The 14217-nt window shown below is 40.3% G+C and overlaps 1 protein-coding gene across 1 annotated transcript in view; it reads left to right on the top strand.

Annotated features, from left to right (window-relative positions):
- HTR7 (5-hydroxytryptamine receptor 7) overlaps nucleotides 1–10882 on the top strand; it is an 89605-nt gene extending 78723 nt beyond the window's left edge. Inside the window, 3 exon segments of the mRNA XM_079138261.1 lie at nucleotides 709–1015; nucleotides 1017–1465; nucleotides 8574–10882. Coding sequence (XP_078994387.1) covers nucleotides 709–1015; nucleotides 1017–1465; nucleotides 8574–8616 — 799 coding nt within the window. The 3' untranslated portion in view covers nucleotides 8617–10882.
- Nucleotides 10883–14217: the final 3335 nt, after the last annotated feature.

A 14217-nucleotide genomic window follows, 5' to 3' on the forward strand; every position in this document is an offset into this window, starting at 1 on the left:
TTATTCTCTATATAGAACCAGCACAGAGAAATGTTGGATCTGCCTAACATTTTTCAGAGTTGTACCCTTTCTTGTGATCCACCTCAGAACTGGAGTGGTGAGACAGACTTTTTTTTGAAGAATGTTCCTCAGACATTGCTGCTGTGTAAGAATTTTCTGGGGTAGAAGAAATGGTCACTGTCTACTTGCCATTCCCCAACCTGGAGTCCCAAAATATCTCGCCAATCTCTATGGTTGGAAGAAAATGCTTTTACTACACTACAAAGGGGAAAAGATGCATTAACAGCTGCCTGAATTAAGATAGCAGAGGTGATCCATGAGAGTCTCATTATCAGAGTGTGGTAGACTTTGATTTTGAGAAACTGCTACATATCCCACATCCGACTTGATTTCTTGCTATGGCTAGTTCTGGTGTCCTGTGGTCATGGGGAAAGGGGCAGGTATTTAACCTTGTTTGACTACCTGGATCATCAGAAACTGTAAGGTATGAAAAAAGCATGGATGACCTTAGGGTCAGAGGACTCACAGTTTGAATTCTTACTGTAGAACCTGGAGTAAAAAGAAGTAACTTTTCAATTTATCTTTCTGCAAAATGGGAATAATGATGCCTACCGAAATGAGATGTCACAAGGATTGGCACTAGTGTCTGACTGGTAGTGCTTTCTCAGTGGTCCACTTACACCTGTCATCTTTCCATTTCTCTCCCAGGTACCTTGGGATTACCAGGCCGCTCACATACCCTGTGAGGCAGAATGGGAAATGCATGGCAAAAATGATCCTCTCTGTCTGGCTTCTGTCTGCCTCCATCACCTTACCCCCACTCTTTGGATGGGCTCAGAACGTGAATGATGACAAAGTGTGCTTGATCAGCCAGGATTTTGGCTACACGATTTACTCCACCGCAGTGGCGTTTTATATCCCCATGTCTGTCATGCTGTTCATGTACTACCAGATTGTACAAGGCTGCCAGGAAGGTGCTGCCAAACACAAGTTCCCTGGCTTCCCACGCGTGCAGCCCGGACAGCGTCATCTCCCTGAATGGCATGGTGAAGCTCCAGAAGGAGGTGGAAGAGTGTGCAAACCTTTCAAGACTCCTCAAACATGAAAGGAAAAACATCTCTATCTTTAAGAGAGAACAGAAAGCAGCCACCACCTTGGGGATCATTGTCGGGGCCTTTACTGTGTGCTGGCTACCATTTTTCCTTCTCTCAACAGCCAGGCCCTTCATCTGTGGCACGGCCTGCAGCTGCATCCCACTGTGGGTAGAGAGGACATGTCTGTGGCTAGGCTATGCAAACTCTCTCATTAACCCTTTTATATATGCCTTCTTCAACCGGGACCTGAGGACCACCTACCGCAGCCTGCTCCAGTGCCAGTACCGGAATATCAACCGGAAGCTCTCAGCTGCAGGCATGCATGAGGCTCTGAAGCTTGCAGAGAGGCCTGAGAGACCCGAAATCATGCTGTAAGGTCATTTATCACTATTTTCCCTTTATCCCCCAGCCCTTTTGTGCAACTTGTTGAAGCATGTTACAGAAGGCTTCCTAAATCAATAACTAACTTATTTTCTACCAAATCTACCAGATTTGAATTCAGAATAGTTCTCTACCCAATGAAATTTCAATAGCCAAAAAAGATAGTTGGATTGGAAGAGGAGATTGATTTGCTGATGAGTTGCAATAGATGTGATTGATGACAAGGAAGGTCATATTTTCCATTCTTTCTCCATAAATCATGTCTGAATTATGTATGTCCTCATATGTGATTCCTGTGACATTATCATTTTAATTGCAGTTATTCTTCTCTCTGGTAAAATTTTTTGTTCATCTCATACTTCACTGATAAATTCTTCTTTTGAGGAAGGAAGCAAAATGATCTTTCCAGTATGTAGCTCTTTTCACACAGGATATGCTAGGATATGCCAGGGGCAAAGTCTTAAAAGCCTTGAGAGCTTTAGGAAGTGCTATCCACCATCTTGGTAGCTAGGAACTGATAGAGTTGTTAAATTATTCTGGGAAGCCTTAGTGACTTTCTAGGGAGATACTGCAAAAGCGTGTAGAGATTTGGAAAAGGACCACAAAGAGGTGATTGTGATAAGGAAATGAAGTTTCACAAGCCATCCATGTATTGACAAGTTTGGGTTGTATAGAAGGATGGAGACAGGATAGTAGAGTCATCAGTAGGTCAAAAGGAGATATTGTTCAAGTTTAGGTAGAGGAGATACCTTCATGTTTGATAGCTGAGGGAAAAGGAACTTGGAATGAGAAAATGGGCATGAGAGAGGAGGAGGTGCTGCAAGAACCTGGAAGGAAGGAATAGACCGGAAAGCAGGGACTCTAACTGAGAGGGATTTTCCTGGTCATCATGTCATCACTTGACAGAAGAGGTGACTGGGGTTTAGAGAGTGAGGTATCCCATACTCAGCCAGTGTCCCAACTAAGTCAAGATCCCACACCCTGTACACATTTTCCATGTGCTAGACTGCCTTTATTTAACAACTGAACATTGTTAGAGTGTAGCTATGCTAATTCTCGAGCTGGGCACAGCTTCTCAGGTTTCATTTTTTTTTTTTTTTCCACACAAGTTTAATTCTGTTCCAGCCCCAAGTTAGGGGAAGAACTTATATCTTTCCCTAGTTTTCAGCATAACTTAAAACTCAGGGGTATAAAAGAACTGATCTAAGACCCACAGAGATGTGATATGAATCACCCCAACACAAATGCTTTTTACAGGTAAGCAAATTACTTGTCAAATGATTTCAGTCTGGAGGTAGTGAAGAGCTGCTGAATATTTTTGAACGAGGGCTTGTAGTCACTTCTGCTTAAGAAGACAACTAAAATGACCTGCTACTCTAAGTAAGTTAGGTTCATTTGACTTGCTGCACAGTAGGAGGACACCTCCTAGACAGAGTCTTCATAGTTTTTCAGAGAGAGAAAATAAGATGAGGATATTGGTAGAGTTATGGGGCTTAGCCTGCATGATTTTAAGGTGGAAAAGTAATGAGGATTTTATGACCTATTGGCTTCGGATTGGTGAGTAAGGTAAAGACTTTGAAGCAGTTATTAATGAGAGAACTATTAGTCTTGATAAGTAAGCTACTTTTGTTGGTGCGCAGTCTTATCTCCCGGAAACAGCTCTTTCAAGAAGCTAGGTTATCTTGCCTGGTCCTAGGATTGTTCAGCATGGGAAAAGGAAAGCATGTTTGTTTCAGTTCTCTGGAGAAGCTTGATGAGGGATGTGTCTGAGGAAAGTCTTTGGTTTAGTGAGAAGAGCAGAAAAAAAGAGTGAGACTGATGGTAGGGGGTCCAACGAGGCAGCCAGCTTGCAAACTTGGAGAAAACGGATAATGTCCTGAACCAGAAACCACCACTGTGTTGGTGTGTGTTCTTTACAGCCAAAGAACTTGAGAATAAAATATTATTTTTACCTAATAGTTCACAGATGAGTTAGGTAACAAAATGATATTTTTAAAGCTATAACACAAACAGGTTTTCCAATTTAAAATAATAATAACCCATATATACTGAGGATTCATTTTCAGTCACTATGATCAGACTCTATGAGAATTCTATCATTTAATCCTCAAAACTTTATGACAGGTTAGTTTTTTTCATCTCCGTTCTATGATGACACAACAAGGACTTGAAAAGATCAAACAATTTTCCTACAGTCATACAGATGAGAGTGATAGATCTGAATCTGAGCCCAGGAAGTCTGTGTTGAAAGGTGCTTTAGTTTCTGTGCTACTTTTATAAAAATAAAGGGCATTTGCTTTTGTATCTTTAGTTAGTATGGAGACTTCAGTGTTATCCTGCAAGTCTAAAACAAGGGTCAGCAAAATTTTACCAAGGGCCAAATAGTAAATATTTTAACCTTTGCTAGCCACATGGTGTCTATGGAAACTATTTGTCTCTCCCATTGTCATCCACTGAAGTAAACAATGGAAGTGACTATGTATCATTAAAACTTTATTTGCGTTCAGCCCACAGGCTATAGTCTGCTGCCTCTTGACTTAAGAGAATTACTCTTCCTTCATTACCACTCTCTCATTTTGAATTATGGGACATTCACATCATTTAGGATGATTGGCCTCAAAATACCAATCAACTTTAGAAAATTTCTAGTGATAGAGTTATTCTACAGAGTTGTCATAGCCATTATTTTTCTCATTCTATGCCTAGCACAGGGTTCTAGTCAGTACCAGTGTTGGAATATTTATTTTTGAGTTCTTTTTGTTCAACTGCCATGCACTGAGGTGGATACAGAAAATATGTGACACCTTTCCTTTTTTTTGTGAATGTTTCTATTGGAAAGACCACATACAGACACACATATATGCCATGGTTTGAACATGTGTGTTCCCCTAAATTCATATGTTGAAATCCAATCTCCAATGCAGTAGTGTTAAAAGGTGGGTCATTTAGGAGGTGGTTGCCTGAAGGAACTTGTGTGTTCCTTCCACCATGTGAGGATACAACGAGAAGGCACCATCTCGAGTAAGCTCTCATCAGACACCAAGTTTGGTGATATCCATTTCCCAACCTCTACAAATGAATTTCTGATGTTAATAAGCTACAGAGTTTATGGTATTTTTTTATAGCTGCCCAGACGGACCAAGACATACACACTCAGCCTTTTTGAAACAAGGAAAGGTGGAGAGAGGAAAAACTATGAATTCAAAGAAGAGGAAAATAACTCAAAGTTTACACTAGATTGATCAGAGAAGCCTTCCTGAAGGATATGGGCTCTGGTATATTTGTGAGGTGATCAAAGGATAGCTAAAGATGAATAGAAGTGTTGTCCCAGGTGAAGGGGACATTTTACATAGAGGCACTAAGGTGGGAGTTCATGCAAAGGATAGTCTGGCTGAGGTTAAGCATTGGAGGAGGGAATAGTTGGAGATCAAGTAGAAAGGTAGTCAAGATTTAATTATGAAGGATCTTCTATGCTAGCTCCAAGAACGAGCTTTTAGTGTAAACAAGTGGTTCTCATTCAAGAGTAAATTTGCCTCCTCCCTTGAAGACATTTAGTAATGTTTGGAGATGTTTTGGGTTGTTACAACTGGAGTATAGGGGGAGGGTTCTATTGACATCAAGGTCAGGGGAGCTGCTAAAGATCTTATGATATAGAGACCAGCCCCCCCAACAACTAGGAGTTACCCAGCCCATATTGCCAAAATTGCGCAACCTTGATGTGGACAGTAGTATTCTACCATTAACCTCTGTAACCAGACAAGTAGTCATCAAAGTAGTGATAACCTATTCAGTGGCTCTGTGTGGGTTGGATCAGATGGTAAAGGCTAGATATAAAGAGTCTCTTTGTTGGCTTGTTTTTTCCAGGAACATTTGAGGGCCTAAGGGGTATAAGACATGGTGCCAGGCATGGTGGGGGAGGTAGAAAGTTGAATAGTGATAGTACTTGTTTCTGGAAGTCCAGTGAGTTGGCTGGCTGTGGTGTTGTAAAGACTTATAACCAGAATAAGAACCCACAAGGTCTGCTCTACACAGTTGCTTTCATGTAAACACTAGTTAGATTACCCAAAATAGCTCAGAATCTCCACCAGGTCTGAATGACATAACCTCTCTGGAAGAATGACAAAGGGCATCCATTTTATATCTCACTGCAAGCCTTCTAATCCTCCCACCTACCTCTGGTTCTCATGCATCTGCTGGCCACCCAGAGGACTCTGGCTCCTTCCTTTAATTTCTCCAGCCCTTTTTCCCCATCTGACTGCTTGGGTTCTAGTCCCTATTACTTTTGCTTCTCTGCCTTCCTGGCTCTGTTTTTTCCTCCAGAATTTCTTCCTTTCCTTTGTGAACAAACTACTAGATTGTATGTTGCTACTTCCAAATATTTATCCATTTCTTCCCATTTTCTTGATCAGCATAACCAGAGCCTCAGGAATCCAGCAGGCACTCGAGAATTTTCCTTGGGGTAACGGCGTGAATAGTGGGAAAAAACCCGTGAATACTTTTGCACTGGTAATTTTAATTCAATACTATCAATTTTACTCTTTTTCATATTTTCACAAGTATTCAAATAACTGATAATACCCAACCAAATATGATAATGTGATAGAAACAGCGATTCTTTTTTTATTTTAAATTGGATGATGTTACTTACAGATTTGAATTGCCATAAATCACTTTTAAGTATCATTCCAATGACTGTCTTGGATACAATTTATGAACAATACTGAAAGCAGTTTCTATAATACTTCCATATAAAAGAATGTCATGAAATTGTTTTGACTAGCTCTTTCTTTCCCTCTTCCCTTTTCTCCTTGGCAATTGTATTGTTTTTCTCTTCAAAGAGCCTCTTATAATCCCTGTCAATTGCAGTGGTTCTAAGCAGTGACTGTTAGCAGAGTAACCTTGGGTTCTTGCCTTGAATTCTGTCAATAATATGCTCCAGGGTTTGTGCTGGAGCTTTGGAAGTTAGGGTGATTCTACCCTTTCTTTATGGAAACCAGTGATGTACAAAATAAAATGAAATGAAATGGATCCCAGAGGAAACTAGAAAGAAACATCACAGCTCCTGAAACCCTAGGTGTCTGTGATGGGTTGTTGCCTTAAAGACAGAAACAAACAAACAAAAATTGTTATTTAAATACCTCTTCAGTGGTATTTTCTTCATCATTAACTAGCTGAAATTCAGCACTTTATTTTTATTGTCATCAACTAGTATTAATAATAGCTTATTTGCTTTGTGATTTGCAATTGCCTACATTTTACCTTTGCATGTCTCCTTAAAGCAGGAAAGACAGGTAATTTCCCTCCTTTTCTCTCTCTCTCCCTCTGCCTCTTCCTTTCCCTCTCTCTTTTTAAATGCTGGCGATTAAACCCAGGGGCCTGACACATGCTAAGCACCCATTTCTCCACTGTGCTACATCACCAGTCCTACCCTCTTTTACTTTATTTATTTATTGTTTTGTTTTCCCTACTAGATAATAAATACATATAGCCCAATGTAAAATCAAGCAGTACAGAGGGGTGCATAAGAAAAATAAGCATTGAGGGGCATACTTAGGAAGAAAATGTCCATGGAGGAAATCATGAAAGAAGTGATACTGGAGATGGGTCTTAAAGAAAGAGTAGGTGTCTAACAAGAAAGGGTGGTAGGAGTGGAGGTGGCGGTAGGGGCTATTCAAAGCAGATTGACAGCATGGTCAGAGAGGTACTGCTGTGGGTGGAGGTGGCTGAGGAATCTGGGACATATCTTCAGCAATATTGGGAAGCTGGGGACATTTGGGTCAACCTAGAAGACAGGTGGGTAGGGATTAGAAGAAGGAGGTGAAGACCTTTGAGCAGGAGTAGGACCAGGCTGCAGTCAGCATCATGGAGCTGGGAAGGCAGGGTCACAACAGAAGGGAGATGAGTTAGCATACTAATGTGAGAGTGGGGTCTCCTGTTAGGAAGGGCTGCACCAGGAGGCTGGTATTGAGACTGGAAAAGAGGCCACAGGTATCTGAGCTATTTGGGAGGTGGAATCTCTAGACCCTGTGACTAGTGGGGGGCGGGTCACCATTGTAGATGTAATTCAGTAGAGGTCATGAACTGGTGTGAGTGCACACTGAGCTGCTGAGGAAGCATGGGTGTGGTCTGTCCTCAAGCTGAGGAAGAGGCAAAGGCCCCGCCAGGAGTATGAGTCTGTGGAGCATGGTTGGAGGCACAGCCTGTTTCCAGTCCCCACTCTCAGACATCGAGGAGCCTGCAGAGCTGGGTCTGGGCTCGTGTAGCATTTGTTCTCAGGCATCATTGTGTGAGACTGAGGAGCAAAGCCGGAGACCCTGTTCTATGGAGAAAGAGACCCTGTGATCAGGAAAATCCATCCATAGCGTCACCCATCTGAATGTGGGGCAGGGATGGGTATGAGATGGGGGAGCAGGACAGAAGGCGTAGTAGCCAAGATGGGGGTTACTTTCAGGGGAGTAGGGAGGATGAGGCTGGGAGCACAGCCCCAGCCTGGTACATCCTAGACCCAGCTCCTAAGCACAAGATGTAGTGTGGTAAGTTGAGTTCCATAAAGGTGCGGAGTTAGGGGAGGGTGGCTCTACACCAGAAGAAAGGGACTCTTTCTCTGCCATTGGCTGACATTCTCTATGACCCATGCCACTTCTATATGGGTGAGAGGAAGCAAGGGAAGAAGTTTCCAGTTTTGCACATAAAGATTACAATAACACACCTTCACATTCTGGAGGAGAGGACGCTTCTTATTAGTAGTCATTATTTTTTTCAGGTAGGGCAAATGCTATAGTACTTTTTAAAGATTTTTGAGAGCAAAGCCATTTTTGGCAACAGCTGTATTGTCAAAGACAATTCCTAAATGGATTAGTTGCAGTTGATTTGCAGATATATTAAGGGCTTGGCAACTTGTGGAAGTTATGAAATTTATGAAAAGAGGCACGGCACTTTTTCTTTCCCTTTGGAGATGTTCATAAACCCTTATAAGCCACAAATGATTCAAATTACTGACTGCTGTAAAAACATTAAATCCACCCACCACAAAATGAAAACTCACATTTACGGCTCTGCTAAAACATTTTCTTCTCTCTCTCTCTCTTTCTTTTATAGACAAAACTCTGACTACTGTAGAAAAAAAGGTCATGATTCATGATCCAAAGTGGAATAATGGAGATGAAATAAACAAGGCAAAACAGGCGGAAACAGAATGAAATCATTTGCCAAGACTGCAAAATGGAATGCGGCTTCTGTCCTTTCTTGGACTGGCTAAAGTGTGACCAACAGGGTGATCTGTTGTACAAAGTCTATTACAGGGGAGATGATGACCTGTCTTTTTTTCTGTGGATCAGTGCTATTGTGTGCAAATGAAACTAGTTCTCAGTGTAAGACAGCCGGATCATCTCAGCCGTGAGCACACTAACAGAACTGAGTTCCAGAAGGAAGCAGTTTCTGGTGCTTTGCATATGTCCATATCCATGCAAGCGGAAGCAGGTTCCAATACACACCTCCCATGCTTCCGAGTCTAGGCATTGTGGTGAATATTCAGGAGTCATTCATGAGACAGAATGTATTTTGTTGTATGACAGAAGGGTGTCTTTCCAAGCAAACTGCGGTAAGCATAGTGTTGAATATGTTGCATGTCCATGTTAGAAAACAGAATCCAGTCATCAGCTAATACAAACGATTTCCCAGAGCAGTGTTTGTTTCAAGCTTCTGTCAAATAGTTTGGCTTTTCTGCAGGGTCCCTGTGATTTCTCACCTATGTACTTTCTTTGTTAACTTCCTTACTGTTACGGTATAACTCAGGAACAGATCTCAGGATGGAGAGAGAGAAGCATAAAATCTGAATAAAGCTTTTCTTGCACTCACACATTTGAGGGATCCTGAGAGGTGAGGGGATTCCTTTAGTGAGGATTTTTACCTGAATGAAGAGTGAGGGCTACCTAACTGCATTGTATATTAACATGATTATTGGCATGTTGTTTACTATCATTTTATACAAGGGTGCAATGAGCCCATGGGGCTGATCCCCATACTGTACGTTATAAGGAATAAGTAGGCAAAAATAGGGTTTCCAACAATGGTGGTGGTGCTTCTGGAGATGGAATGTAAACATGTTCGTTCAACTGAGTTGTGTGAATTGGAGGTCACCTGTACCTCTGTTGAGAAATGCTCCAGAACACCATTCTGTAACATCTAGAGAGTTTGTTTCTTTGTTCTCTGTATCTTAAATCAAATGTGTGCCTGGGTAATTCTGTCCACTAATTCCCCTCCCCCAAATAAAAAGTGGTGGTTATTAAGGGCAGGTAAGAAAACAGAAATGGTCCCTTTGTGGATAGTATTTTTATAAGAAATGGTACTATGTAGTAAGTCTGAGCTAAGGAAACAGGAAGGCAGGCAGGTCAGAGAAGAAGAGCACCTATAACTACAAGAAGAAAAAAAAAAAAACAAAGAATGCAGACCTTCATTTGATAAAAGAGAACTAGAAGAGAATATTATTTTCCTACAATAAAGGAAGCTGTCCTTTCACAAGGATAAAGTGGAATTCTGGTGTGGATTATGGACTTTTTTTGATTGTCATTGACATTGCTTCTTAACAGGGGCAGGGAAGGGCTGCCTTTCTTGCAAGGGGAAGTGAGCACTGTCCTTTCAAACAAAACTTGTACAAATTCCTGAACCGCAGATTTGCTACAGTGACCATATATACTTATATTCATAATTTAAATGATTAATTATGGTCAGATACATGTTGTTAAAGTTGAAAATGTTTTATTACATTACATCAAATAAAGGTTATTTGTAGCTGAAATAAAGCAATTTAAGTAATGGTTTTTAATAAAAGGTCTGATGTCGTACATGTTGCAATACAAAGGATAGCTAAAATCCTAACAGGTGACTGACAGTTCTGTACTAAATTACATTTCAATACGGGGCTACATCCATTTAATGAAATTTTGTTTTTAAACAATGACTGCTCATTTCTTGGTTTGATTAGTGAGCATTTATTTCTTAGGCTCCTGCTACATTCAACACTGTAAGCATCAAGATAACAAAGATGGCTATAGTATAGTCGTTTTAATGAATTTGCCATCAGGCAGAAAACACACATCTCAAGTTGTCACGATACAGCAGAGTAAGTGCTATAGCATGTTGCAGGGAGGGACATATTTCTTTCCTGTAGTATAAGACGGAGTCTATGGTTAGTTGGATTGACTTAGGTGAATAAATGTGTTTCTCTAATATTTTATTAGAACCTTAAGTAGTCAAACTTGAGTTCAGCCTAACTTGAATTTCCAAGTATTGAACTCTCTGCTTCATTCTGGCAACAGGAGCTGGACTTCATGTGAACACTGTGCTTTAAGTGCATGGCAGCATGTAATGAAAGGAAAAGGTAGTGAATGAAAGGGAATGAGAAAAATATCCAGTAATTAATACGACTTTGCATATGGCATCACTTGGCTGTGCCAGAGGTGCAACTTTCATTTTAACTAAGCATCAAAAGAAATCATTGAAGTAAACATTTTATATATATATATATATATATATATATATATATATATTTTTGTGACTGTTGAAGCAAGAATGACTGTTATGACTAATATCTCTTCTCACCCTAGGGTGTCAGCTGTCATCTTCTGGCAAGACTGAGTACTGGCAAGCGATGCTTGGGAAGTGAAGTACTTATAAAAGTAACTGAATCGCTGTTGCCTTACTGTTTAGTTTTATTCTGTAAATACAAAACAGGTGCCCTCAGAGTTCCTGGGTTTTCTCTAAACTGTTTCAAAACTCTCTAAGCATTTATGGTACCCTTTGCTTGAGATGCTTGTATATGTATTTGGTGGCTATATTTTTATACAGTTTTATTAGGTTCATTGATTGCAGGCATGAAATCAACAATATGAATTAAAGATGCAGGCTATTTTTCAAATAGTTTATGCTAATCTAATAATTGTCTGCATTGCCATCTGGAGATGGTACAAAATTTCCTTTCAGCATTTTAATTACCAACTGAGTTCTCAATTTAATGGATATAAATGTTTACAAATCTTGAATTATTTTAAGCAGTTCATGCTCCTTCCCATCTTAGGAGCTTCACACATGCTTTCCCCCTCTGTCTGGGATATTCTTTCTACTCTCAATTACTGATTTGATATGTGTCTTCTTCACTGTTTTTTTTTTTTTTTTTTTTTTTAATTGGTGGGGGATACCAGGGATTGAACTCAGAAGCACTTGGACCACTGAGCCACATCCCCAGCCCTATTTTGTGTTTTATTTAGAGACAGGGTCTCAATGAGTTGCTTAGCTCCTCACTGTTGCTGAGACTGGCCTTGAACTTGTGATCCTCCTGTCAGCCTCCCAAACCTCTGAGATTACAGCCATGGCCACAGTGCCCAACATTCTTCATTGTTTAGGAATTCTTCAAGGGCAGGTACCCTGTCTGTTTTCCTTAGCAATATGCCCATTTATGTAGCACCTTGCTGGGGACATATATAGGGTAGGCATGTATAAGGGTTTCTTAATGGTAAAAAAGAAAAGGAAGGAGGGAGAGAGGGAAGGAAGCAAAGAAGAAAGGAAGGAAGGAGAGGAGGTGACTTGGCATTGCTTTTCATTTTCATATGAGGAACTGAAGAGACTTGGCATGATCAGGTGGCATTCCCAGTGAGTGGTAGAGCAGGAACTGTAATTGAGCTCTTCCATGCGCACCTTAGGGCAGGTTGTCCACTACATGGAATTGCTTCTTTTGCACAAGTTACTCATATCAAGAGAGTGACCTTTTCTTAATTTTCTGCACTAGTGGAGCAGAGTTGTGTATGTGCTGTGGTCCATATGTTGAAACTTGTTTATCTTAGCTAGCCAGATGGTCCTTAACTCTATACAAAGAAGCCATTTGGAGACTTTCATAGGGTCAGCACATTTTGAAAACACCAACTGGAATTCATATTGTGATGTCATTACTTATTCTAAGCATTCATGAGGAACACCTTGTTAGATATCATGTGTAAATGTGTGGACTTTGAGAACCAACTCAGGAGATCTAGTTCCCAGAGACAGAAATTTATTTAATTGGTTGGATCTTCAAACTTGCATTGTCTACACTTTCTCTGGAGAAGAAAAATAATTTCTTAACATACTTTGCTTCTTTTTAAGATCCCACTGCACTAAAATCTACTCATGTTGTACAAGTTAACAGAGATACGATGTGATCATCAATAAAAATGTAAAAGCAAAATGTACGATGGCTAATGTGAAAGAGATGGTGAGAGAAGTTGACAAGAAGCAGAAAAAGATTTGCACATCAGTCATGTTGAGTTTTCCTCACTTTATAAAAAGCAAAGTGAAGGATTATATCCATATTAGTGGAAGGCACGAGTGGTAGTCTGAAGCAGCAGATGGTAAGAAATAAGGAGTTTATCTTTGATGTGTATTATGTAATATTTTTGGTACCAAATTGCCTTTCTTAATTAGATTGTGATTAGGCTATTATAATCACAATAAAATACTCTTTATTCTTTAAAGCCATGCAGTGTCACAGTGGGAGAAGTGGTTCAGAGCTACAAAGAAAGGCAGTAGAAAGTCACCTGTAGATTTAGAAGTTTGTCATGGATCATTCACAAAATGAATAGCACACTTGTAGGAAAATGAGATAGAACTCTGTCCACAGAGCATCACAGAACTGGAGAATCTCATGGATGATTCAGTCTGACCCTCTACTGTTTTGCAGGTGAGAAAATACTCAAGTGGAGCTGTGATATTTTTCTGAACTCATTTAAAAGAGAATTATATACAGCATTACTTTGCAAAATATCTTTTATGAAGTAATCAATTTTTTAAATATTTCACATAGCTATTGTCTTCGTCAGGGTTCTCTAGAGGAACAGAATCAGCAGGAAGTATGAGTATAAAAAGGGAATTTATTAGATTGGCTTACACTACCAAAAGCTGGATAGTCCACAATGGCCGTCTGCAACTGGAGAGCTGGAGGAACCAGCAGCTACGCAGTCCAAGATGCAGAAGCCCCAGAACAAGAAGGATAAACAGTGCTATCCTAGTCTGAGACCAAGGCGTCTGGAAACTACCTGGAAAATCACTGGCAGAGTGCGCTTTGAGAGAGTGAAGAAATGAGAGTCCGATATCCTCAGAAAAGTGAAGCAGCAATCAAGAACCAGTTCAAGAAGAGCCGAGCTTGCATCTGCATCTGCTTCCTTGTTCTTCCAACTTTATCCCATCCTATTGGCGGTGCCACCCACACTGAGGGAGGGTCTCCACTTAAGTTCATTATCCCACATTGGAATTGTTCCTAGACATGCCCTCATCGACACACCCAGAAGCCAGTTAATCATCGGCGTCTCTTAATCCGATCAAGCTGACAATTCAAATTAACCATTACAGCTGTGCATTTGAAAAATACAAGAAAAATGAAGTACGAAAACATATAACATAGAAATCTCATTTTTTCTTATTAAGTTCAGACAAAATTACATTTCAATAAATACAATCTGAGCAAATGTAACATGGTTAAAAATTTTAAAAAATTAAAAAACTTGATCATTGTTCACCGAAAATGAGCAATTGCTGAATTAGGAGAAATCTCAGTTATTCTGGGAAGAGATTACTGGTATAATCATTGACTATACAGAATACCCAAGTTTTCAAGGCTCTTCTCTAGCAGGCTGTGACAAGGGGAAGGGCATCCTCACTGGAAGGGCTAGGACCTGGAAGGACTAGCTAATCTCTGAGAACTACCAGAGTAGTT

This window comes from Sciurus vulgaris (assembly GCF_902686455.1).
Source record: "Sciurus vulgaris genome assembly, chromosome: 4".
Taxonomy (NCBI): domain Eukaryota; kingdom Metazoa; phylum Chordata; class Mammalia; order Rodentia; family Sciuridae; genus Sciurus; species Sciurus vulgaris.